This window comes from Passer domesticus, chromosome 4, assembly GCF_036417665.1.
Source record: "Passer domesticus isolate bPasDom1 chromosome 4, bPasDom1.hap1, whole genome shotgun sequence".
NCBI lineage: Eukaryota > Metazoa > Chordata > Aves > Passeriformes > Passeridae > Passer > Passer domesticus.
The window spans coordinates 51631636-51656864 of NC_087477.1; the positions used below are offsets into that span (position 1 = coordinate 51631636).

General features: G+C 37.8%; 1 protein-coding gene across 43 annotated transcripts in view; it reads left to right on the forward strand.

Moving 5' to 3' along the window:
* TENM3 (teneurin transmembrane protein 3) overlaps positions 1-25229 on the forward strand; it is a 1290895-nt gene that overhangs the window by 1215983 nt on the left and 49683 nt on the right. For 32 of the 43 annotated variants that reach the window (XM_064417780.1, XM_064417778.1, XM_064417776.1 and 29 more), the window contains 6 exons: positions 7530-7556; positions 9121-9141; positions 10055-10201; positions 17749-17965; positions 19028-19147; positions 19547-19808. In XM_064417780.1, coding sequence (XP_064273850.1) covers positions 7530-7556; positions 9121-9141; positions 10055-10201; positions 17749-17965; positions 19028-19147; positions 19547-19808 — 794 coding nt within the window. The remainder of the gene's footprint in view (positions 1-7529; positions 7557-9120; positions 9142-10054; positions 10202-17748; positions 17966-19027; positions 19148-19546; positions 19809-25229) is intronic. The other 11 variants (XM_064417789.1, XM_064417790.1, XM_064417798.1 and 8 more) reach the window with 3 other exon arrangements.

Consider the following 25229-nt stretch of genomic DNA (forward strand, 5'->3'; position numbering starts at 1 on the left):
GTGTTGAGGAATGCTGAGACAGAATCTCCTCCAATAAGTTAGATGGCCTGCACCTGTTCCCTTCAGCACGTGTTTAGCTTGGGGCTCCTTATACTAGAGATTTCAAATATGACTGCAGGGAAATGACACTTTATCTCTATATAAAGATCAGAGAGCAAGTAAAGACAAATGTGTTCCTTCAGTTAATTAAACAAAGTGCTTATAGAAAACTTGATATGGCTGTATATCATTACACTATGCATTTTTGACACGTGGGCTCAAGAGAGTAAGTCATGAACCAGTCTGGGGGCTTGATCTATCTTCTCTACATTTGCACATTAGCAGCACAGATAACCAGTACTGTGATGGCCACTGTCATTTCAGTGCTGATGCTAATTGTCAAGCATGGCTCACTTTTCTCGGAAGTTTAATTCCGGATGATATTCACATTTCAGAGCTGTTTAATGTGTCACACATTTATTGTACGTTATTGCATACACAGGAATTTTTCATAAATTTTATTATTATTTTGAAATTTTTTGTCCCTCAAATTGTAATAATTACCTCTGTATTGATATAATGTGTAATTATCAAAATTCCTAAATTTATTATTTTCTTTAGTTATGCGTTTATGGAATCATAACCTGAATACAAGTTTCATCTTAAAACTAAGATTGTATCTGAATGAAGGTATGACCTTTGACAAACAGTTTTTATCAGATTAAATCAGTCAAATATTCAAAACTAGTTATATCCAGTATCAATTAGTTCACCACATTATGGTGAGTGAAACCCTACATTCAGAACACCTGACTGCTTTGCAGTTGGGATTTTACGACAATATTTATACCTATACCCTCAATGCAAAAAGCATACAAGGAAGAGATGATGACTTTCTTGGCATCCAGAGGACCGATAATCACAGTTTAACAAGATTTAATGAAATTTAGAACAAATTTGGAGTTTATATTTCATGTGCCTAAAGGGCATGTTATTAAATTGCCAGACCAAGCTTTGAATATGCCAAATATCTGTACATTTGGTAACCATAAAAATACTCAATTACCAGGTGAATTTAAGATGGAGCATGCATTTTTGGAGCTAGGAAAAAAGTGAGTTATTGGTCAGGCCTTAACACATTTCAAGACCAAGTATCTCAAATACAAATTAACTGTTAGCATACTTTAAATTGCTAATTGGTTAATTTGCATTTAAATAAGGACCACATGTGAAGTTCAAGTTAGGCACGTTTTCAGAAAGCAACAGAATCCTCTGAGATGTGAAGAATTTTAAAGCCTGTTGTGAAGCTTATTTGAGCTGAAGTGGCCAGAGAGTAGGTGGTTTTGTACATTGTATTGTTGCATGCTGGTCAGACCACATTCCATAAATACTTTCAGTGGGGAGAAAGATGGAAACTATAATGCTTCCCATCCTGATCCATGCCCTAATGTGTTTTCAAGCTAAATTTATCTTTCATGAAGTTCTTAATGTGTCAGGTTTTTACCTGTCTCTCAGGCAGGTCTTCACAAGTTTCTTGATTCAAATGGACTTTTTCAGCCTGTACATGTTGGGATCGTTTTAACCCCTTAATGGTATATAATCTTTCTTCTAAATCCTCTTCCAGCTAAACTAATATTAAGTAGGAAACAACACTGCTCATTATCTTACTGGTAGTCCCAAATTTCCTATGTTTACTACATCCTTAAAAGTAACTGAATCTTTTATTCTAATACATATGTAGCTTTCCAGTAATAATGGTTAGAAAACTTACTTTACAGTAAAATTGGGATGGTCTCCAGAACAAAAAAATCTAAGGGATAATGGGCTTATGTCCTTTGTATAGAGATCTCATAAATGATTGCTGCAAAGAACAGTTACAATTTGGCACAGGATAAATTGCAGTATTTAAAATGCATAAACTCTTAAAAAGATATGAGTTCAGGGTGATAACAGTGTTTTAGCCGTTGTAAGGAGGAAAAAAAAAATTGTGTGAAACTATAATTCCATCCATGTGGTCTCCTTTACAAGAAGGGCAAAGGGAAATTTAGGAGTAAAAAAGTATCAAAAGGGTAGAGTGTAATCCTCCTCTATTGGCAGCAATGCTCTGAACATATGGTCTGTCTAAGACAAGGTTCTTACAAACTCAGAGAATGGATGATGACTATGAGCTGCTTACAGTGGAAGAACATGTGCTTTCAGTACTGTGCAGTGATGAATAGAAAGAATTGCATTTGCAAATGATACCAAAGCCTGCTGCCCCCAAGCACTTTGGAAGACAGGACAAGAATTTAAAATTACTTTGACAAATAGCACAGACTATGCAGAGAAATAAGGTGCAATTCAACAAATGCTGGCTTCCATCCTTAAGAATAATCAGCTGCACAAATCCAAGTTAGGAAGCAGTTTGCCAGGCAGAAAACACTGTAGGAGATGCTGAATTTGACATGAGCAAACCTTTCTAAAGACAGGCTACAAGAGTAGCTTTAAAATTTTGTCAATTCTGGACTTCTGTAAGTTTTTGGTAGAGGCATGGAGCTCCTCTGAATTTGCATATGGATGCATGCTTTTTTTAGTCATTCTTTGGGAGGGAAAGCAGTTGCCTAAAAGAATCAGTGTGCTATTCCCTAGGTCTGTGTGGGTAGGATAAGAAATGCTGGGTTTAAATGTTTCAAGGGTTTATGTTCAAAAGGTGGTTTAATTGTCAAAATAGTTAAACTGGGGCTGGATGGAAACGAGAGGAAATAAGGGTGATCTGGTAGCCACATCAGGAGGAGTAAACCACCACGGACTGAGTCTTGAGTAGATTAGAGAAGTCAGACCAGAACTGTCAACCCTGTTTTGTACCAGTTCTCCCAAAGCAAGCACCAAAACTTGTTTACAAACTGCATTCTCCCTAAAGCTTGCAGTGTTTTCTCTTCTGCTGGCAAGTGCCTGTGAAACCACTGATAAAAGCGTGTGCCTCATCCCCTGCCATTGCTTGGCTGCACAGGGAGTAAAAAGTAATGTTCATAAGAGACTGGTGCGCAGGATGAACTGGTTAAGGATGATTTTGAAGACCTGGATTCCACCCTGGATTCTAAGATGTATTTTCTGTTAGTTGCTCACAAATACAGACTTTAAAGAAGTTCTCTCTGACTGTTCTTCACTTTCTGGGAACAAGATTTGCGCATGTGTGATTTGCTTAAAATTGGTTCGTGTATGAAATACTATATAATTCTGAGTATTTCCGAAAATCACATCATAGGTGCTTGTAGTCAGGTGAATGCAGATTTCTCACTCTGATGTTTCTATACTTTAGTTACTGGTAAAATGAGGTAAGAACACCAGTTCTCTTCACAGCACTAGTATGAAGGTAGTGTGCTAAATAGTGTGACTTAGGGAGGAAGGTGATAGGAAAATCTGAAAGAGAGAAAGAGAGCTGTTGCTTCTTTGTTTAGGTTAGCATAGTGTGCCTGCTATTTGGGCTCAGCTCTTTGTTGTTTGTGAGAGAATGCATGCTGAATGAGGACTGTTAGCTCTGCACATTCACAAGGGAAGAAGTGTATAAAACTTGCACAGGTAGCCCTAAACCCACTGCTGCCTAAATTTTGGATGCTTGACCTGGCCACTTTCATGGTATTCTTCTAATGTGTTCAGGGGTTTTTGGCATATGGATTGTAAACAAAGTTTTATACAAATACTAAAAATTGATTAAAGTAAGTGAAGATATTAAAACTTTCTGCCTTTAAACAAAAAATGTGTGGAAAGCTTAAGGGAAACAATATGGTAACAAACATAGCATAGTTTGCTTATGGTCAGTTTTTATTCCAAGAAAAACCTGCTGTCTTCCTGCATGACACTTGGTGCAAGGTTTTGTAGAAGTGTAAATGTGAGTGATGCAAGATATGTCCTTCACATGTTCCTGTAGAGGATGGGCATCTGGTACCATGAAGTTTGTGTGAGCAGCAGGGATACTTACGCAGTCATTCACCAGGAATGGGAAGTTCATTAAGGAGTTGTGGGAGATGAGGAGAAGGAAGCAAAGCAGAGCTTGCTCTGAGAGGAGCTGAACAGTGTTCTTTGTTGTTGCCATTACTGAAATTATTTCTTCATCATTTCTCCTTTCTTCCCTGCTTTGGTTCTTTTCTCCCCCCACCCTGCCCTCTTTGGTTATTTCTTTCTTTCTATTTTCTCCTTCTGTTTCCTTTTAGAGGAAGAGGTGGGTGGCAATGCAGTAAGGAAGGGAGAGAGCTGATTGTATTAGTGGAGATGAGGCAGGGGTTTGACTCACACTTTCAAGGTGTTGAAAGTAAAAAGAAAACTTTAAAAAACCCTAGTTTTTTATTTAGACTGACCTAGGTCAATATGGCTTTGGTCATGTTCATTTGTGGTTTTGCTTCATGTCTGGGGGTGCTATGAGGTTAAATCTGCTCTTACAGCAAAGTAATTAATGACTCTTGAGCTATTGAGTTGACACTGTAACAGGCCTATATATACATTACAAAAACATGGCGTATGTTGCAGTTTAGTGTACAGATTACAAAGATTATGATGGGAGAAGAGATCTGATGGAGAGTAATGATTTAAACTAACAGAGATATAAATTCACTGTACAGCATTTAGAAGCATGTCACCATTGTAATCCCAAATGACAGAATAATCAGAATAAAGCGATGCTGTAAGGACCAATTAAGGAACATCAAATCAATGGGTATGTGACTTATGCTGATTTAAAGGGGAGCTGATTGGAATAAGTAGATTTAATATGTACTTTTATTCTTAGGCTATTATGTCTTACCTGGAGGAAGCAGTATATGAGTAAGGAAGACACTGACATCTCTGATAGGAAACTAATGGGAGACATTAAATAATTTTTTTTTTTTTAAGTCAGGGTTCTGACTGGCTAAGAAATATGCTATCTTAAGTGTGAATTTGCCTGACTGTTACCATTTCTTTGCAAAATCATTTATCTGCCACAAATTTATAAAAATACCCACACAGATTGATGGCATAATTTCTGTTTTATTTTATATGAATTTTGAATGCCACTTAGATCTTCTTGGGCTTTGAGTAGCCTAGAAAATATAAGCATCCTATATCTTCATTTTTGTTTTTCTTTTTTCCACTTGGGGTTATACAAAGTCCTTCTTCTTCTGGAGATAATTGCAAGATTTAAATGGCACGGTCATAAACTCTGTGAGAAAACTCTTGTAGGTATATTGTCTGGTCTGTAATTAGACTTTTTAAAGACATATGATAACCTTTATGTGCCAGATGTGTAAATATCCTGCCAAGGCATGCCTGCTGAGATGCTCCATCCTACTGAAGTGCTCCAAGTCCCACCTGGAATTCTCTATACAGAGGGGGAAAAGTTATTTTGTATTTCCACACAGGTTCATTCCTCTTTCATTTGCGGTGCCATGAAGATAAGGAAGACAGCATGATGGCTACTTAAACTTCACTGCAAAGTTACACAGTTTTTGGTCATTCATTTTCTGCTTTGTGGTTTTTCTACAATGCTCATATTAACCAAAATAGTTTCTAACATTGTCCTTAATGTCAACTGACCGTGAGTAAAAGGATTCTGGAAGGTGGAACTTGTTTTTTGAGAATTACACTTCTGTGGTTTGGAGCTGACTTCTTTTAAGACTGCTGGATAAAAAAAAAATCTTAAAAGAGCATTTTCTTAATCTCTCTTGTATTTGGGAGGTTTTGGGGGGTGTTGGTTTGCTTTGGGGGTTTTTGTGGTTGTTTGTTTTTTTGAGGTTTTTTAATGAAGATTGGATTCTGAAAATAAAAGGCGGGGGGTGGAACTTGGGATTGCAGGGACTGTTTTCAGTTGCCTAGGAGGTTTTTTTAATGTTCTGTTACCTATCCTTACACTTGTAGAGGCATTTAATGTTTTACTGGTGGATAGATGAATTCCCCAGACAGAACTGATTGCTTTCATTTTATGAAATAGAGCTTGATTTTTTTTCCTCCACACATACTACACCATGTTGTAAACTGAGTAGGAGCAAGGGGAATTATACTGGATGGGTAAGAGAAGAATTTGATCCACCCTGAAATGTAGCTGTATCATATTTCTTTTTGTTTGTAGTTAATGTGAAAAGCTACCTAGTTTGTTGCTGCTCCTCTAAATGTTCTGTAATTGATGTTTTCATCTTACTTTGTGTTGCATTAACACCGTGTTTTTCCCATTATAAGGGAAAAACAAAAAAAGCTGTGTAGTGGACACCTGACACTTTCTTCAAGAAAAAGGAACTAGAAAATTTTCTCCTCTTAGTTGTAGCAGTGATTGTGCCTCCTGATATATATCACCTCCCTCCTTGGAGTCCAGGCAGCTTTTTTCTGTTCATCCAAACTGGAGGAAAGGCTGTAGCTGGAAAGGCCTTTGTTACTCATCCAAAGGGATCCCAGCAATGACAGAGAACTTGCCAGAAAGGGGCCATCATCCATCAGGGATTTAGGAAAGTCAAATTTTAAAGGAAAGAGAGACTGTAAGGGCTGTGTTGAGAGACCTTGTTCCCAGCAAATCCAGAGGATGGAGTCCAGCATTCCTGGCTCGGTTTGGCCTGTCCCCACTGCCATGGTCTGCAGTCTCCCATCTCCTTGGGGTGGGTGGCTGGCTTTGGTAGCCTGCAATGGACCTGGTGGCTTTGCTGTATGACATTAACCCCTTTCACACAACTGCAGTTGATGTCTGTTTCCTGGAAGGAAGGAGGGAATATGTTACCCATCTGTGCTGTGTCTCATGTATTAAAAGTAGGCCCTGCTGCTTTGAAAGCCGTCTTATGCTCTGTATGTCATTCATCCATCTGCCTCCTCAACTCTTTTGTGAAATCTTAAGTGTCATAACTTACAAAAAGAAGTCTTGCTATTCTTGTACATACCGTGTTACTTATTTTTATGCATCTAAAGCTTACGTTTAATTTTCACCTGCTTTTCAAACTGAAATGGATCATCACGCTACTAACCCCACTGCGCCCTCTTCCACCCCATATTTACAATTCAGCTTTTTTTACCTACTTGGTTTGTGTGCATAGAAGAATAACTGTGACTGAATTGAAGCAGAAGAAAAAAATCCTCCTAAAAATCCTATTCATCCATTGAGAATCAAGATAGTGTGCTGGTTATGCTGTCAGAGTTATGAGTGACCTGCAAATCAAAAATCTTCCCGTGTGGTTAGTGTTGTAAAGCTCATATGCTAAGGAACTGCTCTTATGCTGTGTTTAAAATTGAATTTTAAGCTAGCTTTGATTATATTTTTGTTATGTAAAAAAAATCAAAGCATGTGAAGTCAGAAGAAAATGTAGTCTCAGAAATGTAGCTTTCTTTTTGCTTCTGCAGGCCTACTTTCCAGAACAGTTTCATTGATTCATGACGATGCTTGCTGAAAAGAGAATTTCTTGCATTTTTAAAAGCCTTGAAATACATTTTCATTTTGTAATGTAAGACCTCTCATGTCAGGTGCACCTGCTTGATTTGCATGTGAATTCTGAACAATTCTTGTTTCATGTGACACTTCTGAAATGTCTGTCTGTTTTTTTTTTTTCTTTTTAATTCTCAAGCTCACTATTTGGATAAGATAGTGAAAGGTACTGTATATTTGCTCTTTGACATGCTTTTATCTACATGTTTGGGGGGTTTTTTTAATATTAATATATAGTTAAAAACATACTAGTCTGGGCAAAAGAATCTTCTCTTACATACATTCCATGGATTATATACATATAACTCACATGGCTTTCAACTCATCTCAAAATTTTGCTTCTGTTGTATGGTAACACTTTATCAGTAATTATACATTTATGAACAAACTGCTTACATGTATTAGATTTGATATGAACCAATAACTGAAGATAGTACTCATTTGCTGTTTGGAACCTTTTTTTTGTTAATTTTGTCATTGGACCTCTACCTACAAAACCCTAAATATTAAGAAAACAAAGCAAAGTGGTACTCTTGTCACAGAACAAATGTCATTAGTTCTAAAGAACAGATTAATTATAGAGATGTGTGTGTTTATATACTGACATATCAATAGAATTCCTGAGACTTTTAAGCTTTTGATTATCTGAATGTAGAAAATTTATAGGAAATTATGACTTGTATCTGGTATGAATCTAGAAAAATCTTTCTAGTCTATGCAACATTTCCAACAGGTTCAAGGATGCAAAAGCCTAACATGAAACAGCAAAGATTCTTGTATCTTCAGTTACGGTGAAAAATTGATTTAGAAAAATGTTTAAAATATTCCTACCCCTCTTTCCCTGAGTATCTTCCCCTATTCCTTGTGTTTTTTCATTAGAATATGGCAATTTGATGGCAATATCCAGGCTTTCACACAATAAGTCTTGAGTGTACCCAGTTGACTCCTAAATTCCTTTGTCAGTATTGCAATTATATATGTAAGTCTTTCATAAGTCAAATAGAAGTAATTTTAAGAAAAAATAGATCTCAGTAAATTAACAAATACTATTAGCAGCTGCAGTCTGAAAGAATAAAAGTAACAAGACTAATTTCAGCCTGGCATGATGGCACAACATCCATAACTGTAGCATCCCCATCCTTCCTCACAAGAGGTTTTCCTGATTCTCTGCCTTCTAAGAGTGATTTGACAAGAGTTAAGCACCCTTTATAACCTTTTTCTATATATTTGTAATTTGGAGCTAGAAGATTGAAAGGAGTCAGTAAATTCAAAATTCTTTAGAAGAAAAAAGCAACTTGCTTCTGAAAAACTACTCTAAGCTTAAACAAAATGGATCAGTAGGTTAGTTGACAGAGATAGGTGTTCTAAAAAGTGAAGAATTGTTTGCCCAGTTACTTAGGGTTTTTGGATTAAAGTTTACAGAGAATTCTTGTGTCCAGAAATATCTGATTTGTAGCCACCTTCTCATAAGATAGTTAGTGCCATATCTGTACTTGCTTCTGTCAGTGTCTTATCACAGCCATAGATAAGGAGCACTGAAATCTACATATTTATAGCGTTGTCATTCTCATACAGATCATGTTGGCTGCATGCCAGATTTCATCACCAGGAAGTGACAGATACTGTTTTTTTTTTTTTTAATGCAATGTTAGACTGAAAACAATTATCGATTTTGGATATATTAAATTATGTTAATTGTTTCCCAAATTTTCCCTCCTTGGCCATAAAAGCAGACAAGATAGGATATAAAGGTAACAGCACAAAAGCCTTAGGGAGATTGTCACAAGAAATCACTCTCTGCTATCTGTCTTGAAGCACGTCACTACCGTGTTTTTGTTCAGTCTATCAATGTTTATTGTGGTCCTTATGGTATTTCATTTTGTCCGTCCTAAGTAATCAAATACGCACAGCTATTACATTAAGTTGGAAATCCTGTTGGTCCTGTCCCATCCGTATGCAGCCTGAATCCTAATGTTTGTTAGAATAGATGCTAAGCTGCTTCACTATTCCTGGGCTTTGCTTATTCTGTGAAAAGGAATGTATTTTTGGCATAAAGTATAGTCATTAAAACTGGCCTATACTTTGTGCAATTATTTAACGCACTGTAATTTCACATGAATACACGGCAACTCTGAGACCAGATAAAGTTAACCTTCTCTTTTATTACTTGCCTAAATCATACCCATTTTTCTGCTTAAGAATTTGGAGGGATTTGTTCATAGTAACAGGGAGCTTAATCATTGGTGCCAGTAATTAATCAATACTGCATAGAGCAAATAATGATCTATTCTGTGAGCACAGAAAAATGTATCATTTTACACAGCTGTGTTTGCACTATGCACTCATCTCTTGTTACTTTGAAAAATAAAATTTAAAAAACCAAACTCAATTTTGTCTGGCCTGCAGGTATTTAGAGGATTGGTGCATTTATTTCCTGCCTGTACAGGTAAGTGGTGTCTCAAGTGTCAGGCCAATCAAAGATGCCACTTTGTTAAGAATTATGTTCCCCAGGTAATGTTGCTGTTCCACTCCATGTGCAATTACAGTATTTGTGCTGTTCTTAAGGCCTGTTCCCAGTAAGTGTCCCTTGTTTGTATTTTTTTTTCTTTTTATATTGTTACAGTATTTAAATCACTTGTGCTTTTTCTTTGTCTGTTTCAACAGAGGGCTGCCCTGGTTTGTGCAACAGCAATGGGAGATGCACACTGGACCAAAATGGCTGGCACTGTGTCTGCCAGCCAGGATGGAGGGGAGCAGGTTGTGACGTAGCCATGGAAACTCTCTGCACTGACAGTAAGGACAATGAAGGAGGTAAGAGACACCAACTGGATCTTTAACTCTGGGGAGAACATGTTGAGGAACAGAGATTTTTCAGTCAGATGATTAAATGCTGCCGTGAGAACCATACACGCATTTGACTGGCTCTTAGGTCTGTAAGGATATGCCATGGTCTTCAGTGCTTCTTCATGGCATATCAGCACAGCCTAACAAGCTGCATGTGACAGGTGAGATGTGTACTTAGGAAAAGAAAGGTGTCACCTTTGTTTCCCTGCAGTGTTCTTTTATACTGGGAAAAAAACATAGCTTCAACTCAGTGAACTGTTGTAGAGGGGATCAAAAGGAAGGAGTTCAAAATTTCAGTGACCTCACAAGGAAATTGTCCCAAGAGAATAGGCCAAACTAGGACTTAACATTTTGAACTATGATGCAATTGCTGGAAACAATTGGTTACCCAGCCTAGAGATATCTTATCTCTCTATAGCTTTTGAATGTTCACATAACTGACAGGATGCTCCCAGAAGTCTTTCTTTTTTTTTTTCTTTTGGCTTACTTTTCCGTAGTCTGTCATTCAGGTGACAGGTAACAATCTGCAGCGAGATGCAGGCAGGATTGCTAGCCTAAAGAATCAATCTCTGATTATTGTTGTAGTCTGGGGATGCTAGAGGGGCTGTGACTTAGCATGATTCCAGAATCACATAAAAAACCCCACAAAAACAAGATTAAATGTGAATGCAGTCTAATATTAGATTAGCATAATGCTTTTATTGTCTGTCTTTCTTCCCCTTCTCCCATCAATTCTTTTTGCTTAACACCTTCAGATTCAGAGAAGAGATAAAAAACTCCATTAGGGCCTTTGGATGATCATAAAGTCATCTGGGACTTTATCTTTCTGTTTTAGACTGCGTATGTCTCTGCAATTGCTGGTTGACTCTTTGCTCTCATATCCCTACTGCAGCTGGGATCTTAGACATCACAAACTATAAATAACAGCAGCATTTACTTCCTGAGAAAAATAAGTAACACTGTTAAAACTGTGCTGCTGTTTATTACTGTACACATCATTTGGCTTGACATCCTTCTCCATTACATATTATATATTTTGAGGCAGTTTTCCATACTTAGGGGGCTAAACAGTCTGACCCAGATTCCAGCAGAAATGGGCTTGTTTGGGGAATTAAGTTCAGGTGAGCGAAGGTATTACAAGATAAGGAAAAAAGAGAAACTGGCAAACATGGAGAGACAAAGAGAGGAGGAGAAACTAGGTGGCAGCATAAACAACTTGGAGAAAACAATAGATGATATAGGGAGGAAGAAAAGGGAAAATACATTAAAAGCCCAATAGTAGACTAAAACAGATTCAGTAAATGTTAATGATCATATAAGAATGTGACATATGACAGCACGAGTCAGGAGTGGGTAATGGAGCGGTAGGAGGAAGAAGAGCAAGGTGAACAGGAATTGATGTAAATGGAACAAAAGAAAAGAAGTTGCTCCTTCAGACTGAAAACAGTATTACAGTAATAGCTTTTTTGGAGGAAAAGGAACAAGGAATTGGAGCAGAACAATCTAACAGGATGACTTAAGGAAGAATGATTTTGAGGAAACATAGCTAATGCTGATATTTTGTTGCTTTTTTTCTCTCTCTCATTTCCTTTTTTTATAATGCCTTTATGGACATCATTATGCAGCCATGCATGAGGAAGGGGGTGTCCAAGCTCTTGTTTTGCTGTGATTGGCCTGTATAATGCTGTTTGTCAATGGCATTTCTCTTTTAAATTTATATGCTTCAATACAGTGCATATTCACTTCAGTCTTTGACTGTGGCTGAGGAGAAGGGTTAAAATTTAACAAATCAAATTAAAATTTGAAGTATCCCTAACAAAAATAGGGAAAGAAAGTCTCCTTTGTAAGCTACCTGGAAAGAGAAGAAGTATTACTTCCCTTTCCTGCAAACAACCCACTAATCTCCAAGCAAGCCATTAAAATTTCAGACAGCTACAGGGAATGGCACAAGTATTCTTCTGCTGTATTTGTTTATCATGGGAGATTAGGTTATCTGAGCACTTGTGCTGAATTTATAGTGTGACTGTGGGTAGTGTGATCTACATCTCACTAGGCTCAGTGGTTATATAATTAAAGTTATCTCAGTTGTTGTCTGTTTGATATGCTGTGGTTACTGTGTATGCTTTATCCTACACTGGATGGAATATATTTCATGTATTAATATGAGCACAGTTCATTAGTAAAAGTGTCTGATGTTCCTTTGATTCTTAGCTCTTTGTGGGACTGATTATTCAAATTCTGTGAACATGAGCATCTTAAGGATCCCAATGGGAATATTCTCCATAGGAAATCCTAATGACATCAAGGCATACCTGAGTATTTTCTCTACTAGATATTATTGACATATGATGGGATGATTATTGCTTATCTTCCTTTTACTACAGGTTTTTCAGAGTCTTGGAAATCATTTCCATTCTCGTTAAGGCTCACTCTTTATTTTCCCCCGTGTTTGACTGGATTTTTTCTTTACATTTTAGCAGCCCACAAGGAAAGTGTGTGCATCAAGCAGATCTTAGCCTGAATTAAACTTCTAATGACTTTGTGAGGAGAGGGAAGTCAGAGTTGTCTGTGGGTGGAATAAGCCTAATTTCTTGGGGAAAATAGGTGTCACTATTATACTTGAACAAAGTGGGCCATGCTTTGTTATTGCTGTAGAAAGAATAAGAAATGGGAAGAGTTGCTGTTTACTCTTTAGTTTAGATGGGTCCTTATTGAACAGATTCCTTAGTTAACTTTGCTTTTTATTAGCTCTTATCGAATTATTGAGAGTAGTTACAGGTTTCCCCAAGCAAGATTTAAGGGAACATTAATATTCTTTCTTTGCTGAAATGAAAATAAATACTGTAATAAAGCCATACTTAGCACTACTGTATTTTATAATTACTTGCATAGTCATTAGACAACATAGAACAGCCTGTTTCTGGCAGATGTCACAGGATAGTACAAATTCAGCCTAAAGATTGTCTAAACCAGGGCCTCTTCTCTCATAGTGGCTAATAGCTGTTGCTTGGCAAAGCATTATAATAGGGTAGATATGAACTTACATTTTCTTTTGTATGCTAACAGGCTGTGAATTAAAGTGAGGAATTACTGCCTCAGAATGTTTTGAATATGAGAAGAGTTGCTAAGTGCAAAGATAACCCAAGCTAAGGAAATCTCAGGAAGTATCTGCTTGAACTAGGAGTGATACAGTGGCATGCTCAGGTTCTCTGGCTTGTGCTCTGACACTTCCATTATTCTTCAGCTCTTTGATTGCATCTATAGTAGCTGATGAATGCTGGGTTCATATATCATGGGACTCATCCACAGTCCCTTCAAGATTTCTTTCTGGAGTGAGAACTCATTTGGAGCCCCACATTTCATATTTTAGGCTTCTTCATTCAACAGCAAAGCTGAATTTTGCTCCTTGCACACTGTTCAGGAATAAATCAAGGGTTGTTTGTACTTTTCTGGCTTTTCTGACCAGCTGTTCCTACAAGCAGTCATTTTGATTGTCTATGATTGAGTCCATTCATTATAGCCTGTTGCAAAACTGAGGTATGTAAGGATAACTGAGATTTGGTTATACAGCTTTCTTTCCTTTCCTGTCTCTTGCCTTAGTTTGCCAGTCACCAAAACTGTCTGGTAGAATGGCCAGCATCATAGTTCCAAAACTATATTCTTCCTGTGTAGGCACTGAATTTCACTCTGTGGAGATTTTTGTTGCCTGAATATATAATCAACTTATTTACCAAGAATAGGATTTATGTAGGTCCTTGGCTACCATCTCCCCTTGACACTGGCAGATCTTTTGCCCAGGACTTACTTTGTCCCTCTACTTTTCTTCCTTCCAGCAGTTTCATTCCATTCAAAAGCAAGCAGTCCCACTGACACATCTTAAACAGTCTATTTTATAGACACACATCGTGGAGATCCTCTGTCTTGACTCCGCTGATTTAATCATGTAAAGAGCGTGGAGAAGAGAAAGGTTGGGTTGAAAGTGGCCTTAAAAATCATCTAGTTCCAATTCCCCCTGCCCTGAACAGGAACACCTTCCACTACACCATATTGCTCAAAACACCGTCCAATCCGGCGTCAAATACTCCCAGGGATGATGAATCCACAACTTCTCAGGGCAACCTGTTCCAGTGCCTCACCTCCCTTACAGTAAACAATTTCTTCCTTATATCTGAACTAAACCTGCCGTCTTTCAGTATAAAGCCATTCCTCCTTGTCCCATCACCATCTGCCCTTGTCAAAGTCCCTCTCCAGGTCTTGCAGGCCCTCTTCTGGTACTTGGAGGATGCTACAAGGTCTCCTTGGAGCTTTCTCCAGCCTGAGCAACCCTGAGTTGCTCAGCCTGTCGTCACAGGAAAGGTGCTCCAGCCCCCAGTCATCTTGCTGGCCTCCTCTGGACTCACTTTAACAGGTCCTTGTTCTTCTTACACTGGGCTAAGAAGGACATGGACCTGTTAACAGAACTCTGGGTGGGGTTTCATGAGAGCAGAGTTTTGATGGTTTTATCAATCTCTCCAAATAAGTGATTTTATCAACAGTCCATGCTCCACTGCAATTCAGTGCATTTTGCAACAAAGGGAAAAGCAACCTTAGTCAAGATTTTTACAGCTAGATGTTAGCTTCTGAGGAAGAAAACAATAAAGTAGTCATTACATCTTTTGTACATAGAACCACTTACACCTAGAACAAGAAAATATAAATAGCCTTCTGAGACTGATAATGACTGTCCAGCTGCCTGTGGGAGTTTCTATTTCCTTTATAATTTCACTGTCATACTTGAGTGATATAACTGACAAGGCACTGTTGAGCTAAGTCTCATATTTTTCAGGCTAAACAAAATTCATCAATAATTTTGCAGAGCCATTTCAGAAAGGAAATTTTACTGTGATTCACACAGTGCAATAGAGTACTTGACTTAGTGGTACTAGATAGCTCTAGCCACATAAGTACAGAGAAAGAATGAAAAATGTTTTCTCAAGTTATAAGGAGCCAGATTCATAACCATCCGTCACTCGCCTGGGCAAGTTACTGATAAACTCCACAGGAAAATAACAAACAGCATATCCCTGTATCATGGCTGGTGAAAATGAGATTCTTTCTCTGATTGATGTTAGTGGAGAGGCTTGTAAAAATGCATTTCCAGCTGATTAGTTCAGAAGGTGTCATTCTCATGCAGTTTTATGACCTGCAGACTATACTCCAGATGTACATTTGCTTTTTATAAACTAACAAAGATGAATGGAGAAATTTGAGCATTTCTTTGGCAACTGCACCAGATATTGCATGGTGGACCATTTGGATAAATAAAACCCCAAAAATATTCTTTTAACCATCAGTACCCCCAGCTTTGACACTGATCCAGGCTTCTGGAGTTGAAACCAACAAGGGAGGTCAGTACTTCAGCTAGGAAAGGGTTTTATATTTTACAAGAATGAGACTAGAAAATTACAAGAGTCACAGTCTATTTGAGGTTGGAAAGGCCTGTGGAAACTATCCAGTCCCAACCCCTGCTCAAAGCTGGATTAGCTAGAGCAGATTACTTAGGTAGGTACCCAGTTGGGTTTTGAATGTCTCCAAGGATGAAGGCTTCACAACTTCCCTGAGCAACTTGTTGCAGTATCCAGCTACCTTCACAATAAAAACCATTTTTCTGCTGTTCAGTCTGTGTCCATTGCCTTTTTCCTCTTGCTGGGCACCACTGGAAGGTGCCTTTTTTACAGCCTCCCATCTGTTTGCATTGATGAGAGCCCTCCCAAGTTTTCTCTTCTCCGGGCTCTGCAGTCTCAACTCTCTCAGCCTTTCCATGTAGGAGAGATGTGTCAAGCTCTTAGCAGTCTTCATGGCCCTTCACTGAGCTTTCTCTTATGTCTATGTCTCTTGTACCAGGAAGCCCAGCCTGCACACAGAGCTGTGTTCTCCTAAAGCAGCCCAGGATGGTGTTGGCACCTTCTTTGCTGCAAGGGAGTGTTGCTGGCTTGTGTTAATTTTGTGTCCATCAGGACTTCCAAGGTCTTCTCCACAAAGCTGTGTTACAGTGCAGGAGGTTGTTCCTCCCCAGGTGCCGGACTTTGAACATCTCATTGTGGAAACTTCATGTGGTTCCTGGCAGCCCATTTTTCCAGCCTGTCAGTGTCTAACTGAATGGCAATGTGACCCTCTGGCATGTCCTCATCCTAGGAAAAATCAATGTTCTTTCTTGTCTCTTAAAAATGTTTAAACTTTGATATACTTAATGGTGCTTTTTTCAGCCCTTTTATTTTCCCTGAATTGATTTCAAAGTCAGGCAAGTTAAATAAGAATTTTAGATGTGCAAAAGAACAGAAATCCCACTCCTTTACTATTTTGCCAGTCCTCTAACTGATCCACATAGCACAGCAATACTTCGAAGAATACCTTTAGAAAATCTCTGTTTACTTACAGTCTTTCAACATATGATTGAACAAAAATGGATGCTATTTTTCCCTTCAGAAAGTAGTTTTACTCTCAAGGTAGATTCTTTTGTGAGACAAGCAGTCATGGGTTTCCTTCAAGTGCTACATTGGTATATTTTTCAGTTCAGTGCAGCAAGCTAGCTCCCTCTCTAAGCTAAATGGAATAATAAAATGTTTGAGCTATTTCAGTCTTGCTGTTCTTTTGGGGAAACAATTATCAGCTCTGTGATATCAGATTACATTCATCTAGAAATTTTCTGTAGCTGTCATTTCCAGGCTCATTTTCCTTATGACTTTACTTACAGCAAATTAGTAGTTATCAATTTGATCTTGATTTTAATCTTTGATCAAATTAGATTTCCAGGGATGTGACAGATCTAATGTTCCACATATGGGAATATTTCAGCACATAATGATAAAAGCACCCATGTGTTTAAATCTTGTTTATACTGGCCAGCATTTCCCATCCGTTTATTCAGAATAAAATCTAAATGTTAAATAAAGATTTTGTTCTCTCATACATTTTCATGTAAAGAAATTGTAGAAATTGCCTTGCCACTAGCAACAAAATCTTTTTGCCAAGGTATAAAGGAATCCACCTTGAAACATGTTGTGAAATATTTAAAACTACTTCCAGCATAGATATTACTAAAGAAACTTGAGGAAAACAGCAGAGTGGGAGTTACTTGTTTCTTTTCTCCAGCAAGTCAAATAACCTCACATAAAAGCTAATTAGTTCCACCTAAAATGTTTAATATTTATAAGTTAACAGTGTATGCAGAGCCTGAGTGCCTTCATTTTCTGGTTTGTTCAACATGTTTTTAGAAAAGTATTGAATAAATAGGCTCATTTTTACATGATACTGAGTATACCGAGTATATTCAGCTTGCATGGATTTCCATGGGAGCTTAAGAACTCAGTGGAAACAAACTCTCTTTCTTTAATTGAAAGTGAATTCATTAAAATCTTAATTATGAGTATTCTTTCATACTACATAATTTTTTTCATCTCCCTGCTGGCTGGCTCATTCCAATGCACAGGGGCAGGAGGAAGAGTTTGTTCATTTGTGTGACTTTCTGCCAACAGATGGGCTAGTTGACTGTATGGATCCTGACTGCTGTTTGCAGAGTTCTTGCCAAAACCAGCCTTACTGTCGTGGGCTGCCTGATCCCCAAGACATCATCAGCCAAAGCCAGCAGTCGCCATCCCAGCAAGCTGCCAAAGCGTTCTATGACCGGATCAGTTTCCTCATCGGAGCAGACAGCACCCATGTCATACCTGGGGAAAGCCCTTTCAATAAGAGGTGAGCAGGACTCGTCTTGCACTCATGAACACAGAAGAAACTGGAGAGGGGGATTCATGTGAGGAAAAGATCTGCTATGACTGCAAATTTCTGGTGTGGATTTTGAGCAAAGACTTTTTAGCTTAATATATCAAATTGCTTTTTTTGTCTCATTTCCTGCAAAATTCAATTTACCAATGCCAGTAGGTTACAGAAGGTACTTGCCATGCTTAGTATCTGTATTCTAACAGGGCACTTCATTAATGATTAAATAAATCTTTATTTAACCAGTTGATTTGGGCTAGCACAGTTGGAAATATATCAAAGCAATGAAAACACTTCAGAAGGAAAAGCAAAGCTGCACTTTTTAAACTGAGCTCACTAAATAATATAAATTATGAATTAATGTAATAGAACTGTTAAGTGCACGACAGTATAATTGCATAAACTATTTGACTGGTGCTCTATGAAGCAGTAATGACCTGAAAATAAGCCAGTAACAGGAAGCAGGTGTCTGGGATCTCACTGAGTGAAAGAAGATGATTTACACTAGAACTACTGCGTTCGCAGTAATTTAACAGCATTAATGTGTTTGGGCACAGCAGTTGATTAAAAGTTGTTTCACCAATGTTCCTTATTGCTCTTTTAAATTTTGTATTTCATAGTCCCTGCAGTTTTACAGATTGCTTTGATACTAATTGAAAAGTACATTTTTCTTTAAGAGTCTGCCAGAAATATGACTTATAGTGAGAACATATAGAGTTTATAAGTTCTTAAAATTCTTCAGCTAATTTCTGGTCTTAGTATCACAGTACAGACAAAATAAACCAAAGTAAAATCAACAATACTGAAACAAAATTATTATCTGCAAATTGTAAGGCATTTGTTTATACAGTGTAAATTACATGAACTTCTAAAAGGGTTAGAATCTGAGGAATGTTTTCTAAATGATAGTTGATAGCATGTGGAGAGGGGTGGGTGGGTGGGTGAGGGTGGATGTGTGTGTTCACTCACTAGCTTTTATTCATGCAAAAAGAACAAAAACCCCCAAACTTGTAATTTGATCCTGCATCTTTTTCATAGTCTTGCATCTGTCATAAGAGGCCAAGTATTAACTGCTGATGGAACACCACTCATTGGAGTCAATGTTTCCTTCCTACACTATCCAGACTATGGATATACAATCACTCGCCAGGACGGAATGTAAGTTCCTTTTGAAGCACTTATAAGTCATAAAGACAGCAGAGGTGTTACTGAAGAGCTGCTTGTAAAACTGAGATAATAAAATCTGGGGAAAAAAAGACATCAGGAAACTGATAGACTAAAGTTGTACTTTGCATGTTCTTAAAATGTAAAACATGCTGATTATTATATACTTTAGAAGTAGAAGGACTTGCTTAATTTAAACGCAGCATCCCAAATTCTCTCTTCTCTCTGTGCAGTATAATGTAATGTAATTTAATTGATTTCTCCATTGTTCCCAGTAGAGCCATTCTGCATTCAGAGCAGTACAATGGAATGAAGAATCAATCAGTAAAATAGAGGCTGTGGATGGCTTTGGGAATTTGCTGACTAGCTAGCCCTCTTGGGGTTTTTCCCTAGGTTTGACTTGGTAGCAAATGGTGGTGCCTCTCTGACCCTGGTGTTTGAGCGATCACCGTTCCTGACACAGTATCACACAGTATGGATTCCCTGGAATGTCTTTTATGTCATGGATACCCTTGTCATGAAGAAGGAAGAGAATGACATTCCCAGTTGTGATCTAAGCGGATTTGTAAGGCCAAACCCCGTTATCGTGTCATCGCCTTTGTCCACTTTCTTTAGAATTTCTCCTGAAGATAGTCCCATCATCCCAGAGACACAGGTAAGGTGTGCTTCAAATAAACACAGTTTTATGCCAGGCTAGTGTTCAGCAACCAGAATAAAAACCATGCAGTGCTCTTCAAAAATAAGTAATTCTGAGTAAGTGCTGGGAATTTCCAACATATGATTCTTTTCAGAGCAATTTATTTATTCTGTGGGATGATTTTAAAAATTTCATCTGAAAATGGAAAGTAAGAAAGCTGTGTGTACATGAGTACATTTGTTTGCATCACTTAATTTACAGAATGTGTTTAGCATTCAAGCACTGGCCCATAAAAAGGGTACTCTGTGGTACATTGGCCTTTTAGGATTGCCCTCTTGTTAAAAGTCACCTCGGAGACTGAAAACAAAAGGTGTTTTTCCACTGTGTTCTAAAGATACACACAGTCTGAATTATCTGTTTAGTCCTAATAAATAGTATGACACACAGATTTTTATAAAGTAAAAGAACTCTGCAACGCAGAGGACAAGCCAGTGAGCTTGTGGTCTAATCACCTTCTTCAGAACTTGTACTGAAAGTAAGACTTGACATCCAAACCTTGATTTAAATGGAAAAAACTACAGATGAAATGGGAGGTTTTTAAAATTTTTTCAAGATAGGTGTATTAGATTCCTCCATCTCAAATAATAATCACTAATACAATGAATAGTCTCTTGGCTCTTAAAGCATTTCAGTTGCATTTTCAGAAGTAATATATATCATAGCATTGATTTTCAAACTTTTCCTGATGAAACAGTCCTCCTTCTGCCTCCCTCTTTCCCTCTCCCTCTTTCTCTTGCCCCTACTTCCACAATGTCATAATTACATAGAGCACTCTTTTTCGCATTCACTAAGAAATGTCCTTGCCTCTTCAAGAGAAACACAGAAAATGTATTCAAATGTTTTCATGCAGAGCTCTTAAGAAAAGAGCTAAATCATTAAGCAGTTCATGGTAGGAGCAAGTTTAAAGGAAAGATGTAAGAAAATTATGACTAAACACTCATACAAATCTAGATTGTGCTAGGAAATTGTTGCTTTTATCCTCACTATCATTTCTGTGCCTTTGATAGCTGCAAGTCAATTAAAAGAAAGTATTTTCAAAACAGAGTCCACTGAAAAACAGCTCTTGATTTACTTGTTTTGATTTACTTGTTTTGGCAACAGATGATAGATTCAGTTCCTGAAATTGTGGAAGATAGCTTGGATAAATATAAATCAAGAAAAAAGTTGTGATAGAAGAATGTAAAAAAACCCAAATTTTAAAAAACCCCTTGTAGTGTCTAGGTAAACAAGTTATTTCATGAGTAGTGGGACTAATGAGGTCTGGGTTCCTACTAATTCCTACCCACTGCTGTAATTCCATCTGTCTGTCACATCCAGTCCTTCCCCACAGGCTGCATTCAGCCTTTCCTTCTTTCTCATGCAAGTCCCAAATTGACTTCCCTACCAGCGCCCTTTTTTTTTTTTCCAAACATAAAGGAACTGAATTATCTTTAGAGATTTCTACTGTTACTTAAATTGTGGTTGAAATTGTCTACCAGGTTCAAAATTTGTGAGGTGGGAGGTCTGATAGGCAGAACTGTTGGGTCAAGTTGTCTCCCTAGGAAACCAGCTGGAAGGAGAGATATTCTCAGTGGATCCTAGGCAGTTGGTGCTGCTGGGTGATTTATGATGAGGGAAAATGGTACTCTTGTTATGTATGCAAAAATCCAATTCAACACTATGTAAGAAAACATTAAGCAGTGCTTTCTTCTATATTCTTTGCTTATCCCACACATAAATTTCCCACACATAATTTTCTCCTTCAGCAAGTGGGAGCTGCACAGCTGTGACTGTCATGTACCCCTTCGGGTCAGGTTCCCCTCAGAAATGCATAATGCTCAACAATCTGTCACCCAAAAAAATCACTCTTCTCATAAAAGATGGGCAGAACCAGATACTGTTCAAAACTGTATGTTCAACTCCAGAGGAACTGCTGCTGATCTGTTCGTATAAAAAGGGGCAATGCCAGTTTAAAGTCTGTGAGCCTGGAGGAAAGCACAGAGAAATAAGTTGTTCCCCATGTTCTTGCAGTCAGTATTAGCCACCCTGTTTGTGTGCTGTGACAGCACTCACCATCACGTACTGCAGGAGAAAATGATGAGCTGCTGTAATCATCATCCCTTGAAGTGCTTCATCATCCCTTGGAGATAATGTTTCCAAGAGTGTACTTAGTGGCTTATGAATCCCAAATTGATCAGAGGAGGAATTAAAGTCTGTGCCAAAGGAGCAGTATGAAAGAAAACTCTTAAAAAAAAAAGGGCGAGCAAGGGGAAAGAACAAACACAGTGGGTAAAGAGGTGATCACAGACCTAACAGATCATTACTCAAGAGGGTTGATAATAACATGTTAGCTAAATTTGGACTGCTCAGGCATGATTTTATCTACTATTAATTGCAAGTTACCATGCTTTGCCTAGACTTAAGTAGCTGAGATTAATCAGTGCGGAATGAGGCAATAAACTGCATGCAGATGAGGGAGTTCAGGTTAAGCTGGAGCTGCTTTTATGTATTAGGTAATATTGTTACCCTCTTTTTCCTAATAATTTCCTAAAATGTCTGTTTTCCATATATTGCCATGTGGTCTGGCAGAAGCCCATGTGAGTCACAGTGAGCGCTTCTGAAACTGAGTATTTGAGGGTTTCCCTCCCCTAAACTTCTGTTATCCACTGTTCTGTGTGCTTGCAAGATGCCTTTTGCAGGTCCTGAGCCTCTTGTTTTCATCTCTTCAAGTATATGAGAGGATGAAAACTAGATGTTCTCCTTCAAATTATATATTCAGGCTTCTTCTCCTCAGATTCTCTCTCACTACTGGCAGTAATGTGGCAGAGCTTAGCAAAATTTATTTACCCAGAGGATAAAATATGAGCCTCAATGACTTAATAAAAATAATTATTGGTAGTTTCAGGGTGGCTAGATTTTCAGCAAAGAAATTAACTTATTTTAACCTTTAAGCTAACAACATAATAGAATATCTAAACATCTTAATATTCTATGGATGCTGCACCCTAGTTTCACTTACCTAAAATCTTCAGAACTTCAAGTTCATACTGAGAAAAAAATGGAGATTACTGTAGAATCGAATATCTCCATTTATAAATCTCTTCTTTTCCAACACGTTATATGGTTTTCTTCTCTTTTGCTTTCTGTTTCAGACTTTATACTTACTTTTTTCTTTATTCTGTTATAGATACATTTTTGTATTTCTATATGCATGTGGCTTTTTCCTACCCCTCTTCTCTGTGGTACCTAAACCATGTTTTACATTTAGAAAAACCAAGTATTTTTACCCTTTTTATTTCTCCTTGGTTTAAATGGTAATTTATGACCTTCAGTTGTAGGGGAAGGCTTTTTTTTAAAAAAAAAAAAAAAAAGGAAAATATTTTTTTCTGCTTGAAATGAGCAGTTTCAGCTTCTGCTTAAAGTATAATTTTGGTACTCCATAATCTCAGCCTTTATGTAATAGCAGCAGTTGCTAGTATCTAAAAATGCCATTTTTACCCCTCTCAAACCTAGATTATGTTACATTTTAATGCAGCAGCTCAGCTGTTATTTCTCAGCAAACAACTTTTTTCTGACACTAGGACTAGAGTTTGCACTCATTTGTGAAATTTGTCCTCAAATCCTCTATTGAATTTGTTCAATTTGCCAAAAAAAAAAAATCACAGCAACACAGCAGGCATTTCTCCCCCTAACTGAATTACTTACTCAGTGTTCTGAATACCATCACAGCATGTCAGCTGAATCATATCATATTTTGGAGCAGGAAAATATTCTAGTCCTGCTGACCATGAGAGACAAGGAGCCCTGCACAATTTATGTGTCTCAGACACCAGCTCGAACTCTCAGGACGACAAACCCTGTGAAAATTGAGGTGACCCTTATCTCAGTCCCCTAAGTTAAATATTTCACAGCTGTCCTTAGGAGAAGCTTGATCATCCATAAGTAAAATGTCAGCCATTAGAATTTGGTGGTTGGGCAATAACTCAGTCCCCTTAGGGGATCAGCCTTTCAGAAGGTGGTTTGATACTGAGTCTGGAAAAGGTGAAGTACAGACAGCTTGGTTGTGTTGGTGATTCCTGATGTGACTTTTATTCCTGGTGACTTTCCCGATTGCTTTACAATTGATGTGCTGTCATGGCTCCCATAGGAGATCTCTGCTGTGCCTGATGATTTACCTTTTTGGATGAATATGAAACTGTTTAATTCTCTTTGTAATGCTTGATTCTGGGAGAGAGATTGAGTTGCATAACCTTACCTATACATTTCTAAAGTTATCTAGAAAATAAGTTACTACAGGGGATATTTTATGGAAAAAAGGAAGTTATATGTCAGATTTCCAGCAGGCATTTGAGGCTTCTGCAGAAACTAATAATAGGGGTTTAGGTTTTCTTTTAAACCTCGCTGAGAGCTGCATGAGTGTCCTAGTTTCTAATTTGATAGTAATCCAAATACACAGTGGAATTTCTTGAAAATTGAAACTTCAAGGTGTCCTCTTTATTGCCTGTTATCTCAGGCAAGAGTACTGGAAGACCACCTATGTGTTTAACACTGCTCTTCCACAGTTGCAGTTGTAAAAGAAGCAATGGTCGTAACAGGAGACCACTGAAGTCCATTAAATTGTGTCCTATTACAAGCATATTATTTCTTTTTCTCCTCTTGCTTACAGAGACCTCCATCTGTTAGACTAACTTTAATGTGCAGTATATGAGAGTCCTGCTGGTGTCTTAAGGAGGCATTTGTCTTTTGTTCCTGGGTGGTTTGTGCTTTTCCTTCAAAGTCTCAGAGAAGGAATGTGCTCACAATCACTTAGTTCTCTAGAGAGAGGTGGTTTTGTTCATGTAGAAAAGATTTGCCTGTTCTCTGGATTAGACAGTCTGTATATTGAGCTGGGGGAAAACAGACTAGATTTACAAAGAGAAATGAGGCCATACTCACCTCCTTCAAGGTGACTACTTGTCATTTCTTTTCAGCCAGGTTCTTGGTGGGGAACAAAGAAATATTCAAATAATAAGAATTAAGAATTTAAAAATCATAATTTTACTTGTATTGTAGCTTCCAATTCATACTTTTATTTCCTACAGCTCTGTTATAGTTTTACTGGAGAACAACAGTTTTATGTCTACGTGTATCAGATGTAAATAATTATGATGCCAAACAATGAGTCAAAGTAGTATTTCTGACATTTTGTTACTGTTATTGGGAAGAAGTAGATATAATTAATTCTGTATAAACCTTTTTGTAGATCCAACAATAATGCTAATATAGAGGATGGTGTAGTGTGTGTTGTTCTCCTTGAGCATCAACCACATTACTTCACCCTATTCAACACAGTCAGTTTTTTAGAAGCAGTGTCTAAGGATTTCTCTGGCATAGAGAGCTAGCAGCACTTGTTTAGTAGCC